The 25,771-nt window shown below is 38.8% G+C and overlaps 1 protein-coding gene across 1 annotated transcript in view; it reads right to left on the minus strand.

The window, feature by feature from the left end:
• Positions 1-372: 372 nt before the first annotated feature.
• The window catches only part of LOC131980906 (supervillin-like), a 45,469-nt gene continuing 20,070 nt past the window's right edge, over positions 373-25,771 (minus strand). The window contains exons 16-40 of the mRNA XM_059345217.1: positions 23,794-24,298; positions 21,634-21,766; positions 19,914-19,970; positions 18,288-18,365; positions 17,586-17,733; positions 16,542-16,637; positions 15,619-15,699; positions 15,219-15,396; positions 14,452-14,624; positions 13,997-14,152; positions 13,239-13,375; positions 12,087-12,234; positions 11,783-11,928; positions 10,305-10,480; positions 9,245-9,392; positions 8,671-8,950; positions 8,341-8,492; positions 7,864-7,969; positions 7,100-7,307; positions 6,873-7,006; positions 6,180-6,338; positions 5,905-6,048; positions 4,861-4,982; positions 4,483-4,638; positions 373-1,249 (exon numbers count right to left, since the gene is read on the minus strand). Coding sequence (XP_059201200.1) covers positions 1,163-1,249; positions 4,483-4,638; positions 4,861-4,982; positions 5,905-6,048; positions 6,180-6,338; positions 6,873-7,006; positions 7,100-7,307; positions 7,864-7,969; positions 8,341-8,492; positions 8,671-8,950; positions 9,245-9,392; positions 10,305-10,480; positions 11,783-11,928; positions 12,087-12,234; positions 13,239-13,375; positions 13,997-14,152; positions 14,452-14,624; positions 15,219-15,396; positions 15,619-15,699; positions 16,542-16,637; positions 17,586-17,733; positions 18,288-18,365; positions 19,914-19,970; positions 21,634-21,766; positions 23,794-24,298 — 3,908 coding nt within the window. The 3' untranslated portion in view covers positions 373-1,162. The remainder of the gene's footprint in view (positions 1,250-4,482; positions 4,639-4,860; positions 4,983-5,904; positions 6,049-6,179; positions 6,339-6,872; positions 7,007-7,099; positions 7,308-7,863; positions 7,970-8,340; positions 8,493-8,670; positions 8,951-9,244; positions 9,393-10,304; positions 10,481-11,782; positions 11,929-12,086; positions 12,235-13,238; positions 13,376-13,996; positions 14,153-14,451; positions 14,625-15,218; positions 15,397-15,618; positions 15,700-16,541; positions 16,638-17,585; positions 17,734-18,287; positions 18,366-19,913; positions 19,971-21,633; positions 21,767-23,793; positions 24,299-25,771) is intronic.

Raw genomic sequence — 25,771 nt, forward strand, 5'->3', positions numbered from 1 at the left:
ACACGTCTGTATTACACTATAACATGTCTTGATTCTTGAAAATCGACAAATCCTTGGTTTTATATACTGACTTTTTTGTAAAAACTTGCTATCAAATGTGATATAACTTGAAATTTTTTAGGAATTTTACTTTAAACCAATACAGCCAAGTATCTGCTTTTGCTATTGATAGTTATATTTGTAATTGTAATGTCATATCAATCAACTATTGATTTAGAATTGAAATTGTGTCACCCCTATTAAGTAAAATTATTGATTAAATACAATAGTTACTTTCCACTACTGTTGTTTTTCTGGTTATTTGGGATGGATAAAAATCTTGTTGAAATAGAAACAATGAAAAAATGAAACAGGAGACAGAGAGATACAAAGTTTGAGTTGAGCATTACTGTGATTTAATTCACTATGTCTTATATCACAAAGAAAGTCTTTAAAAATGCAGACTAGAATTTCTGTATATAAACTGTACACAAAAAGCAAGGCACTATACATTCAGAGCTGCTGCTTCTCCTTCTCGAACAAGTCAAACCTTTTAAAATTACAACTCAGAAACACGTCTCAGTAAGTCGAGAGTCACTTCAGCAGTTTAACACAATCGAGCAACACGAGTTCCCTACGTGGCCTGACAGCATCCAGACACTGTAGACAAGAAAAAAAAAGAAAAAAAGACGGCTTTTCTCACAACATCTGACGTGACAGAATTTGTTTTTACATAGATACACACACATTTACACAAATAAACAATACACACAAACATTATATACAGTCGCACACACATACACACACATACACACACAGCCACAGCATGGCACTCTGACACCAAGCGTCCTAGTGTGCACATTTTCATCCGTAAGTCCACGAGTGGTGACTTTAGTGTTTGGAGGAGACTCCAAATACACACAAACACCACGTATGAACTGAAGCAAGGTGTTTTTTTTTACCTTCTTTTAGTTTTAAGTTTGTTATGTAATGACAAAGTTGAAAGGTAAAACATGACTATAAGCAAGGCGGGCGCATCTCCAGTCTCATCTTTCATGTACGTTTCCTTCAGATTCCGATACTTTCTATCTCAGCGTCCCTGCGTGTTTCCACCAAAAACAGGTTTATGTGACATTTCCTGTGTCTCCGTCTCGACTGTCCATCTTCAGTTTAAAAAGCTTCCTTAGAACAGTCCTTTGGCCTTCTTTATGTTCACTTGCTTCCACCCTGGTAAACCTTCATATTCCTCTCTCTTCATTTCCAAAGCTTTCTGTAGGAGGAGAGAGAGACACATGCTGTTAATCGATCAGGAAGATCACGACACAAGCTCTTTCAAAGGGAGGCACTGGTGTCTTTCCTGAAACTGATAATATCTGATGAGCAACTGCATCATTGCGTTTCACCTCTTTAATATATGTTTTATTTTGAAAATCTTGCTGTTAAGTAACATGAGGACACAGACAGAACCTATTTACGTTTAACGTCATAATTAAAAAATCATCCCATGCTCTTTAAGTTAACCCATAAAAAAATTGCACTTAAATACAGAGTAGCACTTTATAGTGAACAGGTCTGTTTCTTCTTCTTCTTATATTCTTATTATTATATTTAAAAATAATGGATTTTTTCCAGTTAAATATCTGTAACAGCTCAGAAATAAAATGGTAAAATCATATTTTAGTAGATTTTTTGTGAGCTGATGTAAATCTAACAGGCAGTGTTAAATGGGCGTATGATATTGTGTCATATCGATCGATGGCCCCTGAATTGAACTGAATCAAAGTTGTACCGTAGCAGAATTTGTGATATCGGCAAATATCCTGTCAGATTCCAATGAAGCGATCTAATATCGTGTGTGATGAAACCCCTACCATCAACCATTGGTCACTGTAGCTACAGAGGCCACAACAACAGAAGTTAAGTCGTCAATATAGTAGTGAAATTCCACCATTTAGTTAAAAATGTATACTGTACTGTATTTTCACATATGTAACTTTTATATGTAGTGGAGTAGGAGTGTAGAGGCAATTATTCTACTTTTTACTCCACTACATTTAGCTGACAGCTTTAGTTACTTCTCAGATCAAAATTTAACATAAAAAACATGATGTATTTAAAATGATAATGCTTGTTTATAGTTTAAACCACATACAATGAGCCCTACTTTGATGATAGTAAAACGCTGCTTGCATGAATGCATCAATAATTATAATCCAATAATATATTTAGAATATATAAAACAATCTGAGTCGGTCCATTCTGCATAACAAGTACTTTAACTTTTGATACTTTAAGTACATTTTGATGCTGTGTATTGTTAGTACTTTTACTTCAGTCAGGGATCTGAATACTTGTTCCACCGCTGGTTAATTCACAGTTTCTGTAATAATACACTTGCTGTTATACGACAGCCAACACACTGATGTTGTGTTAATAATGAACCCAGAGGCTCTGTTGGGTTTTGACAAGAACAGTTTAGTTGTTTCAGTGTTTTCATGCCTCCATTTTGTGCTGCACAGACAGACAGTGAGTCAGACTGCAGTGCAGCTGACGGTGAATCATAAGTGCGTCTATTTGAACGAAGAGGAAAGAGACTCAGGTGGAAGGTGTGTGTGTGTGTGTGAGAGGAGAGGAGAGGAGCAGCAGCGGAGTGTGAAGTCAAGGACAGACACCTTTTAAAGAGGAGACGAAAGGAACAATGGCTGCACAATTAACTGTCTAAACACTTTCGTCAAATTTGTGCTATAATTGAAATGCCTCATTTACAACCTCAGTTGTTCAAATTAAGGAAGTGTGTTAAAAACTGCAGAATCACTACGGCTGCAACTATTTATCGTATCGTCACTTCATCATTTTGTCTATTGAAATATTATTTATGACAGTAATCCTTTGAACCCTACAGGTTTGAAAGGCATGTATTGTTTAGAATAAAAATGCCAAAAACATTCATTCATCAGAGCCAAAAACTATAAAAACAGAACTTATCATTGGATTTTCATATTTCCTTGAATGATTCATGTGACATATGAAAACAACTATAAGTTTTAAATACTGATATTTTATCAAAATAACTGTATTCTACATTAGATTTTACAAAAATAAAGGATTTGACTCACTTGAAAACAACAGTCAATTTTGACTGATTTGCAGGCTGTTTACACAGAGCAGAGAGGAGAGGACAGGAAAGGTTCTAAAATGTAAACAGTTCGATATGTAAAGCATGTAGAGCCACTTTTTATTTATTTTTATTTTTTTAATTTTGGTAACATTTGTGTAAATGATTAAAGAAATTCAACTTGTGTTTTTTTTAGTATGTATAATTAATGGCATTTTAACTGTATTTTACTGAAACTGCTTGGGGTTCTGAGGGTTAATAAAATTATATAAGGAGAAAAGAACATATTCAACATATTCCTCTCAATATTTCATGTTATTGATTGATGAATATCAATTTATCAATTATCAGGAAAAAAGCTGATTAATTTTCTGTAAAATAGAATAATACACTATGAGGCTCTATGTTAAAATGCACTTAATTAATAAAAAAATATGGCTGTTGTGAGTATGAATTCACTGCATAATATACGATACATTAATACAATTATACAAATACATACTTGTAATCCGACATATATAAAGTTAAGGCTGTTACTATATTTTCTTCCTCTTGATATTTCATCTCTTTTGTCCTCACTGGGATAGGATCTAAGTTTGGCTCATGAGTCGTTTTATGTTTGTTCTCTGCTGTGTGAAGAAGCTGCAAGTGCTAAATCCTTTGTGACTGCAGCTGATAGAAACGACTCGACTGACTGTACAATGTCTAACGGAGGATTCAGGACGATCTTTTCAGACGTAATCGTGCAGCCAAGTGCAAAACTTTCCTCCTCAACCAGCACCACACTCAGGAGACAGGAGAGTTTTCAAAGCACACAGAGGAAGAGAGAAAGAAAAACAGTGCTGACGTGCTGGAAAGAAGAACAGGTCGCCTGAATGCTGATGAATCACATGAGCTGGGCTCTTCTTACCTGAATCCACCTACAACTTGTTCTGTAAAGTGAGAGTTAGATGGAGTTAGGATGGATGATATGAATGAGGAGCTGTAGATTTAGAGGAAGAATCCACCGTTGAATAGTCTTTATATTTTATACACAAACTAAAATCATTTCAATATGAAGAAGAACTTCTGTTGTCATTTAATGGTTCTGATGTACCAAAAAGAAGTAAAACTTGTGATCATTTAGTTGGCTAAGAAGCTGGAACATATTTTTGGGTAGTACTTTATAGTTTATGCTTTATAAAGAAACAAAACAGGTCAATTTTGACCTGGTGTCACGGTTGTGGGGAAGTAAATATGATGGTTAAATGGCGAAAAAAATCAAAACAAGGGAGAAAAATGTGCTCTATAAACAAGGATGTTCATGGTGAACCCTGCCTCAAACATTACAAACAATAAATTAAAATAAAAAACTAGGAATGCAGAGTTTTATTTGTTGGTTTGCTGACCTCAAAGTCCTGGTCGGACAGGTAGATCTCCAGGCGGAGCGGGTCGACCCCCTCCGGGAGCGGCCGGGCCTGCAGCTGAGCCAGAGGGAAGGTGTTCTGACAGAGCCGGGCCAGCACGTCCTCCACCAGGATGATCTGGTTACACACCTCCGCCTCCTGCAGACACAACAGAGGACACAGCATGAAGGCCTTTATAATGACAGCAGCTGTTTGGAACATTAGTTTACATTAGTGTGAGAGAAAATGTGTGGGAAATTAGGGTCTCGGTCTCTGTGTAAACTAAATGGTTAGAGGCCATAACAGCTTCTGAAAGTCCACCAATGTACAGTCAAGAGCTGATGTTAGGTGTGTGTGTGTGTGTGTGTGTGTGTTGCTGACCCTCTCGGTGATCTCAGCCACGTCCTCTCTGTGCTCCCAGCTGGGAAACATGTTGGTGAAGGTGAGCGGCTCCAGACCGGCGTGGATCAGATACGACTTCTGAGGCTTCTTCTCGTTTTTCTCTGCAAGACATCAAATCAATACAGTCATTCTAACCTCAAATTATTTAAAATGAAAATACTGATATCACTCTAATTTTCACCTAAATCGCACCCAGTTTGATAGAAATTAGGGATGCATTGTCAAACAATTTAATAAATAAATTCTGATGTTATTAGTATTTCCAGATGGAGAGATAAATGGTTGGGTGTGAAACTGGAGAGTATCCTTTATGATCAAACAAGTTTCAGTATATATAAACTGATTTTTTACCAAAAAATTATAGACTTTTTTTGGGGTCAAAATCATTATTATTTTTCCCTGCTACATTTAATTAATTACTTCAGTGGCATACCAGCAGTAATTTCAGATTTAACCTGTAACATTTAAATCATTTTTAACACCCAATAACCTTCATTATAGAAAATTGGTGCATTTCAAATCAAAATCAAATCAAATCAAATCAAAATAGTCTTCATTGTCAATATATAGTTCACTGTACAACAAAATTGAAAGTGCCACTGCATAAGGTGCATAGTTAAGACAATCATAACACAAAACAACATAAGTAAAAACATTTAAAAAATACCGAGCTAAACAAGGACAAAAACAAGAACAAGGACATGTGATGTAATAAATAAAGTATAAAAATAAATAAATGGCTACTGAAAATGCTTTAATTTATAGATGAGGTAGATTGAATGTTTTGCACATATCAATTGTATTGCACATGTCCGTTTTATTGCACCTTTTAATTAATTTATCCTGTGTGGGTGTTGAGAGTTCTGACAGCCCAGGGAAAGAAGCTGTTTTTTATCCTGCTAGTTCTGCATTTAAGGCTTCTGTACCTCCTCCCAGAGGGCAGTGTTCATTAGTGGCTAGTATTTATTATAGAATAACATTTAAATAAAATGTAAGTGCAGCAAACAGCTTTTTCTCTCTTACCTTTGCAGTACTGCAGCACCGTCTCCATCGCACACTTCCTGTCTGCGTCCCAGCGGATGCGAGCCGAGCCGGTGCACTCGCTGTCCTGAGGCCACCAGCCCTGCCACAGGTAGACCTCGTGGAAGTTATCCACCAGGAACAGCGCTGTCCAGGAGAGAAATCATAATATCACTATATCGTATCAGTCAGTAGAGAACACCCTGCACAAGCTGAAAAGATGTAGGTCTGTAATGTGCAGACAACAGGCCTCGGTTAAGTTAGTTCTGAGGTCTCACCTGGTTGTTGTGGGGTGTTGTACAGGTCTTCCTGCAGGAACGGCAGTGAGCTGACCACATCTGGAGCTCTGGACGGGTGGAAGAACTCATTCGCCACAAAGTCTCCAGATGTGCTGCTCAGCTGGAAAAGCCGTGGAGTGAAGTTAAATTTCCCCGGATCTGAAAGAAAATCAGAAATAAACTAAATTAATCTAAAAAAAAAAAGTGAAATGAAGTAACAATATTCAGAGCTGTGGATTGCTCCTTGAGACTATATTTTTTGACTTGGTCTTGTTTATTTGTTTTTTACATATTGTCCTATTTAAATTAGTAATATTTTGTTATCGTTATACAAGAATGTTTTAAGGATGAAGCTTTTGCTGTTAAGGAAAACATTAAAAGATGATTAATTCAAGACTTTAGTCTTTTATTTTAAAATGTCTGCTCAGAAAAGTAAATTAACTTATAAAACTATTGTTTTCTGTAATGATACACATCTTAGCTGTATTGGTATCAGTCATAACAGAGGCCTTTCAAAACATTGACCTTCATTACTTTATTTAGCCAATTTTTCAGTGCCAAAATATATGATGCCCTCCTATTTCTGTAAAAAAAAATAGTGCTAGCTGTGTCAAAGGGATGGGAGTACATCTACAAGTCTATAAGTAACCAAAATATTAAGTAACATTCAATAGTATGTTATGCAGACGGTACCTTGCAGCATACAGTCGTAGGCCTTCCTGTCTTTTCTCCCCAGAGCCTCCCAGAAGCCCGGAGGCTCCACTCCCTCATCACACTCATGAATGGTCACCTTACTGCTGCTGTGGAGACCTGCCTCCAGAGGACACCTGAGAGAAACAAGAAGTAAACAGAAACCATGTAATAATTTCATAGTGTTGCTTTATTGAAAGTCGTCCTAAAACGTCCTCATGAGAACTCACTGCTCTTTGATCTTGAGTGCGGCCGTGTTTCCCACGCTGCGAGTGTGCAGCTGCGTCTTGCAGCCGTGCCACAGGTAGATGATGGCCTTGTTGATGTTGAGCAGGATCATGGAGGCTCTGGAGCGCAGGCTGCTGCAGTGACACGCCACCTCCAGCAGGTGGCCCTCCACCGGCACCTCGCCCCGCACACAGTACAGACGCCACTCACCTGCACACAGACGAGCAGGTGGATTCATCACTCAGAATTACAAAAAACACATGCAAGACATACATAATAACAGGAAAATCTAATTGTTTTGGAAGAAAATAACAGAAGATACCTCATAATAAAATAAATATATGCCCTTTACTATCAGTAAAACTGTAACCAAAGGCCTAATTTTATTCAAATAATGATGACTGTCTTTTTGAAATTATGTACAAAACTCAAGTTTTTTGACTGTCAAGAAAATGCAAAATAAGCACAGATTCAAGGGTTGAATTATTGCTATATTCTGTATATTTCTTTCATAAATTGTCACTTGTTTAGTTTATAAGATGGGAAGCTTCAGAAGTTTTTAACAGCTAATACATTTTAAAATAATTAGGGAAAATAAGGTACGGCTGGCAGAAAAGCAAACATCATTTGAAAAAACTGTTACTGTCCTGGTAAAGGGTTAATAATCTGCAACACTAAGGCATTTAACAAAGACTGTGCTTTATAGACAAAACAATTAAACGAGAATTGGCATTAGAATAGGAAGCAGAAAAGTGAAAGAGTTTACTCTGAGTGTTCTCCTCCTCCTCCTCCCTCTTGCCAGCATGGACGATCATCCCTCCGTTGAAGCATTGCAGGAAACATGGAGGCTCTTTTCCTTGTTGCACCTGAACCTGCAGCACAGACACAGAGAACATGTTATAAAACAAATGCAATCAAAACACCACGTTCATTACGACATGCAGTGTATTTAATCTCAAAGTAGTAATCTGGAGAGGTGGTTAGAAAAAAATAACATCAGGAAACATTTGAATATCATTCATTAGCTAATGATAGTACAAAATCAGTATTGACATAAAAAAATAAGTAGTATCTCCCCCACTCAGTCCTTAATAAGAGAGTTATTGTGTTATATAGAGAGTCTAGTGTGCTAAAGTAAACATGGAAGGTTAAGTAACATCACTCTAATATTGTTTCGTCCATTTTTTACTTCTATTTAGTTAGTTTTCATTGTTTAATTAATGAGAAGCCTCGTCTCCTGTACCTGTGCTCCTCTTTCCTCGTCCAGCTCCACCGTCATCAGCGCTGATGTTCCTTTCTCGCTGACGGTGGAGTGTCGACCCTGCCAGAAGAAATAGCAACATTTCTCCTTCCCCGGCCCGCTGCTCCTCGCCTCGGGGTTCTGCCTACGACCAACTGGGACACACACACAAGACAGATTAAAATCAACAAACTTTTCTGAGTTGTCAATAACAATGTTCTTATTGCAGCAGAACCCAAGTTTATTCCCTCCTGTGCAAACTGAAATCCTAACCTTGAATCTAAGAAAGACATGTCATTTGCAATAACACAGGTGTTTATCTGCGGAAATGACCTGAGGTGTTGATCATGTACTTCCACTTGACCACGTAGGCGTCTCCCTCGTGGAACTGGCCGATGCTCTGGCGTGGCAGACGGCTGTAGTCGAACTCCAGGATGTGCCAGACGTCTACGGACGCTGTTGTGATCTCCTGAGTCCTCATGTGGTCTTCTGTCTCCACCGGGCCGTGGCCACGTCCGACATTCGTCCCTTCCAGGATGGTGGAAATGGACGACTGGAGGACGGGCAGCATCAGGGTGGCGTCGTAAGGCCGGCATTCTCTTCCCGGGGCCTCCTGGTGATGAAAGTATATATTTTTTAAATCACTCTTATTTCCATTTTAGTTGTCTGAGGTAAATCATGAGCTCATTCTTCTCTTTGATGCTCTGCACAGCATATGCTCTCTTATTCTTGTTTTGGTCCCAGTGTGTGACCAACTGTTCCTGGCAACATTAACTGAGACCGACTGTGAGCCTCAGTCCAAAAACAAACAGATGGGGGGATAGAAAAAGCATATGAAGCCCCTCTGATGTTTGTGACCTGAGCAACTAATGCAATTATTCTCAGGAAACAAGCATTTGATTCTCACCTTCTGCTCGGGTACGAGCTCGCAGCCTTCCTTTGGCGTTGGTGACTTCACTTCAGTCCAGTCCACGAACTTCTCCTTGAACAAGATGGTCTCATTGTGCTCCGTCAGCCTGCCGAATATCGCCCAATCAGGACGGCCCTGGCCTTTTCTGTTAATGAATACACACACAGACACAAAGAAAAGGAGAACAGATGATTACATTTATTAATATACTAAATCAAAGAGTGTCAATTAAAGTAAAAGCAAGTTAATGTGTCACATTATCACAAGAGTTACAAGTGTTTTCGGTTCCTTTACTGTTTTTTATATACAGTATATAATCACTGTGGCAAAAATACAAGCAGATAGAAGCAATATTATTCTCAAGAGGCTACGGTGTAGAGATGGAGCACAAAATGTCATACAATCAGCGCCACAATATGCAACCAAGGGCTGACACATGCCTGTGTCTAGCTAAAAATATGTTTATTTAGCATGTCAAAGAACAATTTTAGCACTCTATGTTTAAAGCTAGCGATGTGTTAGCCGGCGAAGGGACTTGCAAACAAAGTAATGCATATAGTTTTCTTTTATCCACATTCAAACATGTTGCACATGGTCAAAATGCTTTAATTTAACAGATATAATACAGCTAGAAAGCCTAAAACTAACATTTAACTATATGAATTAGTGACAAAATGCTTGCTGCACATGTTATGTAAGAGATATATATTGAGTGTCAGGATCCCACAGCTTGTCCATTCTTACTGCTGAGTGATTCTTTGCGCATGTAAATGTGAATCGACTGAGTTTTTTTTCGATTTGGAAGATTATAAATGCTTAGTTGTGGGTTCTTTTCCCTGTTGTTAAAGCATCCAACCACATAGCAGCGTTTAAACCTTTTTCTGCACTTTGTCTCCAATTCAGGACAAATGTTTTATTGTAAAAAGTACAGAAATACAAATGTGTTTCTGTATAGTATGTGCATACTTGTTATATTCATGTTGTAGGGACGTTAATACATTCACACAGTCACATTATGGGGACTTAGCATTTACTCATGGGCTTGTTTTTTACCCACCTTGGTATGAGTGTGTTGCAGCCTCCAGGGTCCAGCGGGTTGACGTCACAGCAGGTGTAGTCAAACGTCCCGTTCCAAAGGTGTTTGGCGAGCTGGAAGGCCACTTTCCTCTGGGCCAGAGTCACCTCTTTACCGTGCCACACATACACCTCGCTACCAAAGTCAAACACCAGCACCTGCAGCACAACAACAATGAGAATAGATGAGTCGCTTTAGTGTTTGTACATGTTCACTAACAGCTAGTCTCCAAGCACCAAGTCAATTAATAAGGACGGTTTTCTTTTTAGACATTTGTATGTTATATATTACTTTAATATTTTTTTCCATTATGGATTGATCTGCCATTATTTCTCATCGTTCTGTCAGTAAAATGTGAAACAAGCCCTTTAAATGATGTGTTTAGCCTACCAGCAGTCCAAAAATCCAAAGATATGCCGTTGATTATCATGTATGACAAAGAAAAGCATCATATTCTTACATTTAAGAAGCATGAAAGCAGCAAATGTTTTGCTTTATTACACTAATCACAACAGACTAGACTGCAGAGCTCAGACTGTGAGATTCTCAGAGAAGCTGCAGTGCACTGCTTGGTGTTAGCCCTGTCTGTCCTGAGCCCATTTAATATTTTCAGCAGCAGCAGAGCACAGATGGATGTAGGAGGTGCACGCCGTGGCACCTGCTGTTGCTAAGCAACAAATTAAAAAGACAGCTTGGAGCTTGAAGCACAGAACTCCTCTCTAAAGCACAGAAATATTATAAATGCTTATAATCACTGCTTGTTGTTACATCTTTACATTTTGCAAAAGCTGAAAGCATGAAATGAAGCAGAAAGGGGAATGAAAAGAAAATACAGTATGTATTTTAGAAGGGTAGCTGAGTAAATGTACCTACATTTACACTGCTTCCAGTATAAATGTATATTTATCCAATCCAGGTTAGAAACAATAATGGTGTTCCCATTTAAGTCGAAGCAAATTTCCAAGTAAAATTTTTAAATGTTGCTTTAAAGAAAATGCAAATAAGAGAAGTTTCCATCAGCTGGTTAGAGCGAATAAACAAAGCTGCATAAACGTACTTTGGTCAGAAGATGGCAGTGAAAAGCATTGCTTTAGGCTAATCCGTCAGTAAACAGTAGTAGAAGAAGTAGTAGTAGTAGTAGTAGTAGTAGTAGTAGTAGTAGAAGTATGCAAGAGAAAAAAGAAAAAAACGAGTTTGCTAATTGGACAACTTTGGCCCCCCACGAGAGAAAATAGAGAGAAAGTCTGCAAATTCTTCAAAAGAAGAATTATTGTTCTTTTCGGCAGAGCAGAAACAGCTGATCAGTCATATGAGTTAAATGTTCGATACGTCAGAACTTATTCAGAAAAAGGCATTTCCATCTCCTGTTTAGTGAAATAACCATTTTTTCATAAAAGACAAAAATTAATTCAAGCAATCGTAAAAACGTTTATGCGTGTTTTCGCAACACAACTACTGACCTCCTTGGGTGCCAGCAGAGAGCTGCGGGGGACCTTCCCCCACTCGTCATCATCAGGAACCAGTTTGTCATCCAGCAGTCTGAAGATACAGTTTGTTTCCACGATGCCGTTTTCAAACTGCTCGTCCTCCTCTGGTGGACCCGCCGCTAAAAGCACAATCATAGATCATAGATATATAATATCAGTGTAGCTGTCTGAAAAAAGAAAAAGTAAACCAGGACAATCAAAATGACCTGCAAGCAGCTTTGAGAGCAGAAACCTAAACTTTGTTATCAAATCGGAATATTTGAGGCTCAAATCTTACGTTGATAAGCAGTCTGTCCTCCGAGGATGCTCCAGAACTGCTGGGTATCTGGACCCTGTGGGTTGACCCCTTCCTCGATGGTCTGCACCTGGCTCGCCCTGCAGCCCATGTCTTTCTTTGTCTGGATGAAGGTGGCCAAATCTATCGCCTGCAGGCAGGAAACAAGCAGTGATATGTTTCATGCTCTTGTGTTGACTTTAATCAAAACAACAAATAAATAATTTAATGGGAAACTGACCTCTACAACATCCTGATTCACATTGATACACAAATTCTGAGAAAAGGTGCAACCTAACAACTGGGGGGCATATTCACAAACGGATTGCGTGGCTTTTGCGGCTGCTAAACATGTGTAAAGAATGCAAAAAACCCAAAACGTGTAATTCTCAAAGCCCCCGCAAAGGGTGAAGTAAAACCCTAACTTTGAACTTACTTAAACAAGGTAATATGCATACATTTGGTAAGATCAGCCCCTTTCTATGCAAATGAGCCTCACTGCAAACATTCACCTGTAGCGCATTTATACTCCTGGATAATTGCAATCATGTGTAAAGAGGAGGCAAATTGCACTCAGCTTCAAAACTTTGCGGGTGTGTTTGCATCATAACGTCATCAGCACTATATCTTAAGTGAATAGGTCCTTACGACGGGGCAGATGGCAGTGGCAAGTGATGTGCAATTCATGGTGCTATCAGTAACCGCAATCCATTATTTGTGATTTCCCCCCTAAACAAGACAATGTGAGGTAACTGTGAAGAGACTTGGCAGCATCATGTTTTTGGTTTTTGTGCATAAAACCATAATAAAATGAGTAAACATCACTGAAGGAAGAGACGGAGAAGAAAAACAAATGTTTATTACAAAGTGTCTAGACAGACATCCTTTGGGGAAATGAAAAAGCTGCAGCCTGAAAGAATGTGTTGTATGTGGGTAGGAGCACAGATGGGCACATGTGCCAGTGTGTATTAGTGTGTATGTGTGTGTGTGTGTGTGTGTGTGTGTGTGTGTGAATAGAAATGAGAAGCAGACTCATCAATGAATCATCTATGCTCAAACACCAAGATTACAACAGTAGCCTTGATTTTAGATGCCTAAACCCAATCCTCTTGAGGCACAGACTGTAATGATTAATAACTCAGCTGCAGCGCTCACCTTCGCCTTCTCGATGACGTTTGCGAACTCTCCTATCCAGACGATGCAGTTCTCTGGAGTGACCAACAGGAAACAGTCGCCGCTGTTCAGTGATGACGCTCTCGGCTCCACTAGTCTGGTCTGAACGTGACGACGACCTGGAAAAAACAAAGTTATTAAATTCAACCTTTCATTTCCTTAGTTTGACATGTTGGGAAATATGTTTTCTGGAAGAATGTTAGAGAAGATCCCCTCCTTATCACCTTACATAAATATAATATTGTAATAATAACAACATTATTTACATTTTATTCATATTATATGTGTTCTAGAGTGATGTATTCTGATAAGGGGTCTATTAGATATTTTATGCTACAGCATTAAAAGGGGTTGTTACATCATGATTGACAGCTGTGATTGAGTCAGGCAGGTGTATGGGCGGGGCCTTAGTACCACCTCCAACCCCATAACTACAGAACAGACTCTGGTCTCTCTCTAAATGACATCACCAGTGCAAGATGGCAGCCACTATATTTGGGATATTTAGGCTTAATTTTAATCAGTGGGAGGAAGAGGAGATACATTTTCCATCTATATATACAATCCCTAGTTGAAATCTGCTTATCTTAACCTAAAAATAACTATGTTAGGTTCAGTGGACAAATCTTGTTGGCATAAGTCCAGGTTTTAATTAAAGCTTGACATCTATAATCAGTCAGAAAGAAATAGCGAAGTAACGCCATGCAAACTGCTCAGCACAGTCAGAAAAGGTTTTTTACCTTTGACCTGCATCAGCATGAGGTTCTTATACGGCACGGCGCTGTTGTTGGACATCTGCTCAGAGATGTTGACACTGCGCAGACTCACGCTGCTGAAGTTTTCTTTACTGGCCAGACCTGCCAGAGCAGCATCAGAGTACTCTGAGGTTTTAGTCACTGGCATGAGAAAAAGAAGACAATTTATTTAAAAAAAACCCCCAACAAATAGACCTACAGGGGGTAAAAAAAATACATAAATGCTTCATTAATCTTTAAAGAAACTAAACTGTAAACACTGCTGCAGAAGTGGGTCATGTGAGGCTGCATCCCAATTAGTACTCTAGTTTTTTTGGCTGTAAACAACGATAATGTTTCCAGTTTTCCATGGGGACTCTTAACAGCAAACAACATGACAGAGATGCTAAAACTGTGTCTTTCCCAAACACAAACACACATGTCATCATGCATACACTCACTCTTCTCCGCCTTCATCCTCTTGCTCTCCAGCTGCGCCACATTTAATCTCTGCTCTGTGTACTCGTGTCTGATGTCCTCTCTGGCCGCCAGCATCTTCACAGGGTTTCTGGACGCCTGGACGTTCCTGGACGGACGCACCGACCGCTTGTGCTGCACCATGGCCGAAGTCAACCTGGAAAGGGAGAAAATCAGGCGTATTAGAGGTGTTAGAGTTACATGGAGCCATCGTACCAACTAGTTTAGAGCTTCAAAGCTCTATTCCTAGCGGTGACATTTGAATGCTAAATCAACATTTGAATACTCCGTAGCTTTTTTTGCATGTCTTTTCATTCTGTTTATACTATCTCTGCCCAGTTGCAGATAAAAATTAGGCTCAACTTATATAAGTGTATAAAGTATTACACTACTTGTATTCACATAATAATATAAATATGTATATAATATACACATAATATCTAACAAAATAATCAGTTTCAATCTGTATTTGTTGGCATTTAGCCTTTCAAAAAACCTTTTCACTGCAGTGTTTGCTCACCTACTTACCACACACAAAGAGAGACATGCACCTGTATTAATGATTAGCAGCAATCTAACAGCACCATAAATGACAGTTATATACCTATAATACTGTAAAATTATTTTAGCTTGATGATGTAAGAAAATATGACAAAGATTCATTCAACAACCTCAATAGAAGCTTTAAATGTAAAAAAGACAACATTCAGTACGGCTCTACATTTGACTAGAAGCTTGAATATTTTCTTACTTTGGACCCTGAGAACCAAAGATGCTGTCGAAATCTTCATTGATCTCGATCCTGGTGGGCATGCGAGGAAATTCAGCTACGCGTCTGTAGAACTTGGAGAAGATTTCGTCATCCAGCTTCATCACTTCCTTCACGGCTTTCTCTGTGACTGTTATGGTGGTTTCCTGCAGACCTGCCACTGATCAGAGAAGAAGAACAAAGGAGACACTAGATGAGGACCTAATGCAATAATAAACACAACAAGGGGAGTAATTGCAGAAAGAGCCGAGCCAACATGCTCAGCAAACCTCCATCAAATAAAAAGAAATACTCCTGCAGGTGAATATAACACACAACATTGCTTAATAGATATTAATATTATGGTACTTAATAGGCTCAAAATCAATGAGAAAGTTTATACCTTTGCTGTTTAGACGTCCCAAGAAGCTCTCCAACTTGTCAAGTTTTTTATCTGACTCCATTTCTGGTCTGGCCTCAATTTCTATGAATGAATGAAATAATTAAACATATTAAAGGTGACGTCCAAGATTAAATCATCTCAATCAACTAAAAGATGTTTATAATTTGGTCTGTTTCTTCATGATTTTTCAATTATATAGTACTTCAGCAATTGACAAAATACTTTTTTGTGTATTTTATGCACTTGTTTTAATATTTTTTGTGAATATTTGTATATATTTCATGGATATACATATATTCAACATTATAGGGCTGTCAAACGATTAAAAAACAACCAATTAATCATACAATTTGATGTGTTCAACCATGATTAATCACATTTTCTTTTGTTTTAAGACCGCAGCTCATAATAATAATTATTTGTCTGTAAAGGGAAGACTTATTGGTACCCATAGGACAATAAAAACATTTTTATTTGGATATCTTGAGGTCAGAGGACAAGGGACCCCTTTGAAAATGGCCATGCCAGTTTTTCCTTGCCAAACTTTTGAGCCAAGACTTATAAGCCAAGAAAAATAAAAACATTTTCCGGTACTTTGGGAATTGGTAAGTAAGGACCTTGATCTAGTTTCACGTACCAGTATCTTCACTTTATCTTTAAAAGCCAGCCTGCAACTTTGATTTTGCAGTCATTTTTTAAAATGCATTGAATATTCCAAATTATTCCCAAAAATCAACATGTTATTTTGACTGACCTACAATATGTATAGTATATAACACTACTTATAAATGCTGGCTGAAGCAACAAACAATGTGAAAATAAAGTTCAGGTTTATTAAACCACACTAGTTGATAAAATCCTCTGAGAGAGATTCCTTCAGCGGAGATTGCTGTGATGACACAGGACGGGCAGATCTGTCTCACCCTCTTGTGGTTTGTTGACAGCGGGCATGCTGCTCTTGAGTTTGGTGGAGACCGGTGACAGGATGGGGCTGATAACTGAGGAGGAGGCTGCCAGGCCTACAGACACACACAGAAACACACAAGATAAAACAAAATATCTTTGAAATCCACTGGTGCAGACAGCAGGTTATCTGTGTTATTGTTATTATTTACATTTATTAATATCTATTCCAATTTACAGCAGTGATTCAGTCAAGTTGTACTGAAAATATAATAAGATAGTCAAGATAATGAATTGACTAGTTAATTTTTGGAAAATAATCATTACCCCATCATTCACAATCAAGTAATTGTCTTCACAAAAGGTATTAATAGAAATTGACAAAATCACTTAATTTTCTTAGTTTCACAGCATCATTTGTTCACAGGTTGTGCTCATAAATGCAGATTAGCTGCTTCTTGGTGTGAAAATGCAGCAAACAACTTCACACGTTAACAGCACTATAAATGGCAGCTTCAAGCAGACCAAGAAATCATTTAATGTGATCTAACTACTTTTGGGGCTCCCAGCTTTTTTTGCACAGTTTCAACTGAAGACAATTTGTCCTTTTTACTCTTCTGATTCCTACTTCTATGTTTTCTTTGTAGTTTTTACACATACAATAAACAACAATAAACATGTTTATTGTTAGATTTTTTTTCATTTTATCTAAATTTATTGCAATAAAATTATTTTATGTTTAATGTGGACCCCGTGACGAGTAGCTGTTGTTTTGGGTAATGGCTAATGGGGATCTTAATGACCCTAAACCATGGTGTACAGAAAGTTCTCCACACATGATCACTTGCCATCTAAATCACACTGAAATGAAAGAAGAAGAAGAAACACTGTTAAATGAACCCTATCTGAAATGTCTGAGTTAGGGTTAGGAAAGGTGCATTTTGTAGGCCCTTTTAAACTAAGAAAATAGATGCATTTGGGCATGAAAATTGCACGCTGTGGCACTTTCAAATGATGCACGCCTCACTGAAGCTTGGTGGGTAACAGCAGGTTTGTGAACTGACCTTTCTTGACCATACGAGCTGCCACAGTGTACTGGGTGGAGTCATTGGCTGCTCCTTTGCCCTTTGTCTTCCAGGCATCCTCACGGACCGAAATCATCTGTTTTCTCTCCTCAATGGTCATCTGGGCCTCAATCTCCTCTCCCGTCTTCTGCACAGACACAAAGAAATCAGAAAAACAATGAAGTTATGAAAGCTTATTAAGTAAAAAGTGCCAAGTCTTGCATGCAAAGCAATAGACTGCACAGGGATGACGACTGAGCTGTCATTTCAAGGTATTTTCAGTCATGTTGGGAGTTTTTTTTACTTCAAGAGCTGCAAGAAGATCATGAAGCCAAACAAAGAAGCCTCCTTGGATCTACTTTCCAAGAGTCAGAGAACTACGTCACCTCTCATACAGCCTCCCTATAACTTCATGTGACTCCACATTTCCCTCAGGAGCAATTATTCATGTAGTCACAGTATCAAACCAAGCAGATATAAAAAGATTAGATGCACTCAGGCGTGATAGGTGCACGTCCATTTAAACTACATTACTCCGCTGAAGAAGCGATGGCTATGCTCTGAGTTGTTCTCATGCAGTCAGGACCAGATAAAACTCAGCGCCGCCCTAAGCGCTCGTCTCACCCGTAGCTGCAAACCAAGCAGAAATACAAGACTCCAGTACATGCAGCGCAATCGAGCGTGCCAGGTGCATGTCCTTACCTGACTAGGATGGTCAATATACTGACACTTTTGGCCAAGGGAGATAGTGGGAGAAAAGGTGGAAGAGAAGACAGGTTCCTGAGGAGGTAGAGGGGGATGGAACAGTGAAAGAAAGGAAAGCAAAAGGAGGAAACAGGAGGAAAAATGATGAACATGCGGATGAAGGAAGAAAAGGGAGGGATGCAAAGGAGAGAAAAAGGCCAGAAAATGGGAATGCAACAAGACTAACTGTGCAGACTTAATCGAAAACACTTCTTTTGTATATTAATATCTTCTTTCACCTACTTGTAGTTACATAATAGTCAAATGTTTGCTTATTTATCCAGCTTTGTTGTCCTGTATAAGCACATTAAGAGCAATGAAAAGTTGCCAAATTCCAGTAAAGTTAATTCTAATTAATTTAAATATATTTTTTACAACATTATTATACAATGTAAATATCAGTGTGCTATCTTAAGGGAATTACAAAAGTCTTACAAATTAAAATCGATTGCTTGTGATTAGAAAGGCCGAAGAAAAAATGCACTTAAATCATTAAAGTCCATTAAAAACAATGTACATTTTCACGGTTAGTTAGGAGCAGCAAACTGCAGAAGCCATTTCCACCTCTGGCATTTTGTAAGTTGAGACAGGAACAGCTTGTCTCAGGCCCAGAAAGTCAAATATTAAATTACCAGTGCAGTGAAAAACACAGCTTAAAGCTTAAAGGAGCACTAGGTAATACATACTTTATATATATATAAATCGGTAGATGTGGTTCACAACATTTTGGGCTTTTAAATAATACAAAATCAACTCACAAACCCTCCTTTGATCTGAATAATCTTTGGAGGCCTTAAGACTTAAATTGATCCAGTATTTTACAGAGCAGAAAAGCATCAATAAATGCCCTAAAAATAAACACAATAGTTTGAGCCAAAAATGCATGTTATCCTGTGATCCACTGAAACGCTGATCTATTTCTATCCTTTAAACATTTATTTTCTGACCCGTATACTTGGTTTTCGATGGATTTTTTTTGTTTGTTTGTTTTTTAGTTTGAGGATATTTTGTTGTCAAGTCAAACCAGCGAATAAGAAGCAGCAGCAATGTGCTTGAAAACATTTCTATATTCTTACAGTATTTACTCTTTTGCAACTGTAAATATTTAAAGTATTCCCAGAATTACAATTTTTCCAGAAAAGTACAGGTGGTTCTGGCCCTGGTCGCCAATATAAAGCCAGAAAGGGTCATCCAGGTGCTACAATGTCTGAAGAAATTGAAATTTAGATCATTGGACAATATTTTAGATTCAATAACTTTGTACAAAATGCAAAACAAACTGTATTCAGACTCAACTTTTTTTTTACTTTGAAGTAAATTGATTACTTAATGCCCCTTTAAGACAGAATCAGCAAAAAGGTAAATAAAGCTTTGAAAAGCTTCAGCATCAGCAACTTTCCAACCATCATCCCACCTCTTCAGCAGTATTGCACGCTGAAAGTAAAAAAGAGCACCCAAAGAATCCACAGATTGGAGAGAAGCAATCACACAAAGTCCACACAAAGCTGTGATTGGACAACACAATGTCCCACACGAAAGCTGATTGGTTTAGGGTTGGTGCGGTCGGCCCACACCGGGTCTTACCCACAGCTGCTCAGACACAGACACAGCGGAGTAGTCTTGAACGACCACCCCTTCCTCCTGAGGGGTTAAACACAGGGGAAGTTCTCGGTCAGAGGGAGGAAAAGGGGGACGGAAGGGGGGGTTGGAGAGAGGGAGGGCATTGTTGCTGTAATGGGTTTAGGGGTGAGACTGCCTGGAGGATTACCATCCAGGGTTTAAACCGGCTGCTTCGCCCAACAGAATACTAATGTGAAGTGGATGAAGTGCAGGAAAAAGTGTAAATCCTGATATAAGAGGTTCTTTGATCTTATAAATTTAATCTAGCTCCTATTTAGATGCATATAAACACATATACGAGATTCTTAAACCATTTCCTTCTGTTAAATAAGCCTCTAAAGTCATTATTGTAACTTAGCTGGGAGCTTACCCAAATCTAATCTTGTAAAAAAAAAAAAAAAAGAGGAGAATATATTCCCAAACCCCCAGACTGCTAATTCTACAGTAGCAGACTGTCCCATATGCCTCCTGGTTTACAGCCTATGGGGGCTGGATGCTGCACTGGTCTGGACCACTGGGCTCAAACAACAGATGGACTGAAGGAGGAAAATGAAAGGAGCACTTAGCTAAAAGAGCAGGGACAGGAGCTGGCATGGTAACGGTGGAGGACGGGGGCTGAAATGTGGCACTTGTGTTTAGTCTGGCTACTCTGGTAAAGCTGTTCGACCATCCTACCCACAAGTGGAACTATTTTTAAAGACATTATGCATTTTTTAATCCTTGTGCATCACTCGGAACACTTTTTGGCATTTTTTATTTCATTTTGGCTGTGCTAATGTATATGACACTCATTTTTGGCAAGGGAATGAGGTTGTTTCTGTTTTGTTTTTTAAATGTTGGACGTCCTCAGCTCTGATAATAACTCTATTTTAAACTGTGTAGCCAAAATACAGACTCTAAGACACTTAAGGATGAAAATGCACCCATTGAAACCCATTACAACTACAGTTTTTGATCCCACGGCCACTACAGCATAAAACCATGCAATCTATTATATCAGACTGAAAGTCCAGAGCACTTCAGCAGATATTTTCCTGGTTTCCCCTCAGGTTTTGTTGCTGTATTATGGAGCACTGCAGTGTTGATGCAATGAATAAAAATCAATGTTGTTTTTAATTATTAATAAACCCCAGACTGTTTAAAAAATCCCCCTAGTAAGTACGCAAGTGTGTGTGTTTATTCCCGTGGCACTGTGTAAACAAACAGGCATTTAAAGGGTGAAAATTCTGGAAATGAATGAATATTTAGTAGCTATGATCACGACTGAAGGTGGCTGAAAAATAGCAATATAACTCAGTAAATAACATATAAATAATATAAATACACAACTTTATGGCATTTTTTGGCAGATATTTTGGTTCTCAAGGACATCAGAGCATCTTTTTTAAAGTGAGGCACAAGGATTAAAAACAAAATCCAAATGAGCTCCCACTAAGCTCAGTAGCAGGTCAATACTAGAAAATAGAATAAAATAGAAAATAATTCCAGCCAGGTCTAGCTTTCACCTTTTAGGCCATCATTCCTACCTGTTATGATTAAATAAAAACCAGCTGTATTGCATTGACTTCACGTATCCATTAGAGTAAGTTACACAAACTTGCAACACTCAAACCATACTAAATCACATTAGGATTTTTTTTTTGAGTTTTCCATTATTAAACACTGGTGAGCAGATCAGACTGACCTTCTTCTCGCTGGTCTGCTCGGACTCCCATAGCTGAGCCTGCTGCTCGGTGGACGCCACCTTAACCACTTCTTGTTTCTTGTTGATCCTGTTCCTCCAATCCTCCTCACCACTCTTCTTCAGCAGTGCCACTCTGACGTGAAAAAAAAAAAGTTTTACAAGTCAAGCTGATGCAATATATTTTCTATTTTTGGCTACACCTCAACTCCACAGACCAAACAGTGAGTCAGTCATTACAAACACCAAGCACTGCTCAAACCCCAACATTCTGTTTATGTGGGGCTGAGGGAGAAATGTGTTTAAAATATTGGCTGTCAAATTCCTGTCTTAATGATTATGTATTTATCTGCATTTTAAAAGAATGACCAGAGTCAGTACATATCTAATAAACTAAACAAAAAAATCAATGTTTTTCCAACATTAAAGCTTCTTAAGCAAGTAAAAGTGAGAGAAGTGGATTTCAAGAAGTTTTTATTCTGCAATACATCAAATCAGTGTTTATAGGTTTTATAGGTGCAAGTTTATGAACATTTTTTTTTCCAGCCAAGCAGCTGGATCATAGTTTTATCAGATTAGCAAAACATGTATTTCTAGAACTAAACCAAAATTCCCCTAACTAAATACTCATATTCTTCTTTCAGAGACTAGAAAGCAAAATAAACATACATTACAGGAGCGGATTAACGTTTTCTCAATTAAAAGCCAATTTCATAAACTATACTGGACACTTTCAGAAAGGAAGGTTTACTTTATGGTCTTGCAGTTTTTGTGATCAACTTGTCATCAAGAATAGCGGATAGAGGGAACAAAAAGTGTTCAGCTTTTCTATTATTTCCATGAAGGTCGGAACAAAATAATCATTCAAGAGTGAAAAACCAGGTCAGAGATTTCTGCTCTGCAACAAGCAAATGTGACTGTTGAAAAAAGTCCCTCTGTAGTGCTGATAACTGATGGCTGAGGGGTAAAAGAAAGTATGTCATCATCTCGGCTGTTTGACTGTGGACAGGGCAGAAATGAGGGCATTAGGAGGAATCTGCTAAATCTCAGAGGATTCCTCCTCCAGTCCACGCAGCTCTCTGCTGGCTGGGAGGAGAAACACAATGTTGCTAAAAATGAATCCGGCTCACCTTCAGAAAATGTAATAGAGTGGAACAAACCTATACAGTGCAAGGGCAGGGAGAAAGTGACTCCTGTCTGGTTCTGTCAAACACTGCAAATTTATGAGGCATTAGCTTTTGATTTAGCCAGCAAAAAAAATCTGTCAGTGTCTTAAACGTGTCTTGTACAGGGCAGAGCTCTGACTGAATTTCGGATTTGTGAATGGAATCAAGGTTCATTTGTGCCAGCAGCTTTGCAAGGCATCATCTTTACCCCCACGTCTTTATTTGGGATCTGCCATTATTTTTGGAGACCCTGTTCACATTTGCAGAAGATTGGGAGTCACTGTGATAGCAATAGGAAAGAACAGGTTTGTTCCTCTTGTACCACTGATCACACGCTCTAACCTCAATGCATGTGTAAAGTGATACTAGCGATGGAAATAATTGTCTTTATTTGTCTTAGTTTCTCTAATCTTGCTTGACTGCTGAACATCTATGCAGATTTGTGGCTCTCTGTTTGCTCTTTGGTGTAAGATGGACTTCAAAACTTTGGCACAGACTACTATAGTTAAAAATCAGTTCATATTTGTTGGACTCGTCTGTCTCGTGACAGGGAGTAAAGAGGAAAATGCAGTACAGACAAACTGTGTCACATTTAGAGTAAGCACTGTAAAAATAGCCAATAATAGCAATAAAAGTTGCATAATCATTATTAAGCTGTTTTGGCAAAACCATCTAGTTTACTCGTTGCCCAGTAGCAAATGTTCCTCAGTCCAGTACTGGTCAGCAGCCCAGAGGCTGGTACGGTGGAAAAATGCACTTAAGAGCAACATAACACTCAAGCAGTAATGTAAAATAACATCGAACAAAATAAGCCCTGTTTGAAAGGAACAGTGTCAGAACAGCGTGCTATATACCTGAAAATTATGTTAAATCAGTGTTTTTGTCAGCTGGTGTCAACCCCTGACAACTCAGCCAGCTCTTAGTGGCATTAACCTGACTAATAATGTGTTTTTACCATCTACAATATATCAAATTCAAGCCGTCATCTGTCACTCACCTCTCCTTGATGGACATCTGTTTGGCGGACATGCCGTCAGACAGTTGGTCTCCAGAGTCTGTCGGGGACAGCAGATCTCCAGAATGGACACTGTGCCTGCTTAAGTCCTCGCTGGGGTCCAGGGGCAGGGACTGGGACTTCACCAGCGCCTGGGGGAAGGACTGGGGTTTGGGCGGTGTCTGCGGGGGCACCTGGGGTTTGGGCTGAGGCTGGGGGGCTGTCTGTGCGTAAGGCTTCGGGAGAGGCTGGACAAATCCCTGAGGTTTGGACTGGGACTGTGAGGACTGAGAGAAAGGTTTGGGGAACGTTGGGGGGGGCTGGGAGTGTGGCTGGATGTCAGCCGAGGGTTTGGGTGCTGTTGGAGGAGGCTGAGGTGCGAAGGGTTTAGGAAGAGTTTGAGGAGGCTGGATGTTGGTTTGCTGCTGGCTGCTTGAAACGTGAGACACTGTCCTGGATGACACTTTAGCTATCAGTGGCCTCAGTGGTGCAGGATGATCCGGCAAATCTGAAATAAAATGAAATAATATAGCTACAATGTCCAAACTTTTACTGATCAAAGTTATGTATGTATTATTAGAGATATCTGCAACATTTTTTGTACTTTTATTCTTCATCGTATTGTATTGTATTGCAATAGAACTCAGTGTACCCTAAGCTCAAACTGACTCTGGTATATATAACATTAGTGCTGGCTATTCTCTTAAGAATAACATACGTTTTTCAATAATGTCCTGTCAGTGAAATGAACAGAAAACAGAAGTTTGCAGGTTTTAGCTTTTTTTAGTTAGAAGCTGGGTACTATTGGGAGCAATACTGACAGTTTTTAAAAGTCAAGCTTCAACATGCAATATATCAAAACCTAAAAACTCAACTCAAGCCAACAGGAGAGTCAAATAATGTGAATCAAGAGCAGTTTGCACACACCCACAAAGTCCTGAAAAGATCAGCCCAAGTAAAAAGCCCTGTGTGAGTGTAACATGGGTGGGTGTGAGTCTATTTTCAGCAGGTTGAAACTCACTTAAAATAATGTATCATAGGAAACAATGTATAATCTTTAGTTAGGGCTGTATGGAATAGTTTGTTTCTTCATTCACAACATTGACATTCAAATTCTAGGGTTACGGTCTGACAATGGGACAAATATATTCGCTATTGGCGATTGACCGTTATTTTTTTGGGCGTTTTTTGAACATTTATTTTGCAGATTCAATGGTCTGACTTAGAAGAACGAGTTGCCTGCTAAGCAGCTTTTCTCAAAAAAATGCCAATAACAGCAGGGAGAGATAGTGAAAAAAACAGCATATTTTCACAACTAAATCTTTGAATTAAGGTTTTATTTTTACCAAAATGAAGGAGAGAGACCCCAGGAGCAGCCCAGGAGTTAAGAGTTTGATGCAATACAAGTGACCAATTTTTTTTTTCTCCTTACATCCATTTCTATTTATTGTTTGATTACCAAAAATCCCCTGTGTAACCAGTACTCATCATGAAACACATGCATGCACCTGCAGCTGGTTTTGTAGAGACGACATGTAATTAGTCTAACAAAGCCTGCTGTGTACAGTATGCTGTTCACACAGTCACATTTTGGGGACAAAACAGTGAACCCCACAAGTAAAACTGCCACATCTTCTCATCTTAGATGTAAGACTTGTCTTTTGTTAAGGTCAGGGTAAGGGTCAGTGTCAGGCATGTAGTGCTTAAGTCTGTAGGGAATTAGTGGAAATCAATGCAAGTCCTTCTAGACTCATAATAGTCTGACACTTTAGTAAAGATCTCCCCATGCAGAAGTAAATAAGAGTACAGCCTGCAGACAAGGCATCCATTGTGTCCTTCCTGTCCTCTACCTGCTACATGTAAGTGCCGGCCAATTGTTCTGCACTCTCTCACTGAGTGCTTTCATCTTCCTGTGCACGGTTTGTGTGCATGCATGGGAAAAAGACCACCCCTGGACACATTCTGCATTAGCACATAAAAA

This window comes from Centropristis striata, chromosome 11 (genome assembly GCF_030273125.1).
Source record: "Centropristis striata isolate RG_2023a ecotype Rhode Island chromosome 11, C.striata_1.0, whole genome shotgun sequence".
Classification (NCBI taxonomy): domain Eukaryota; kingdom Metazoa; phylum Chordata; class Actinopteri; order Perciformes; family Serranidae; genus Centropristis; species Centropristis striata.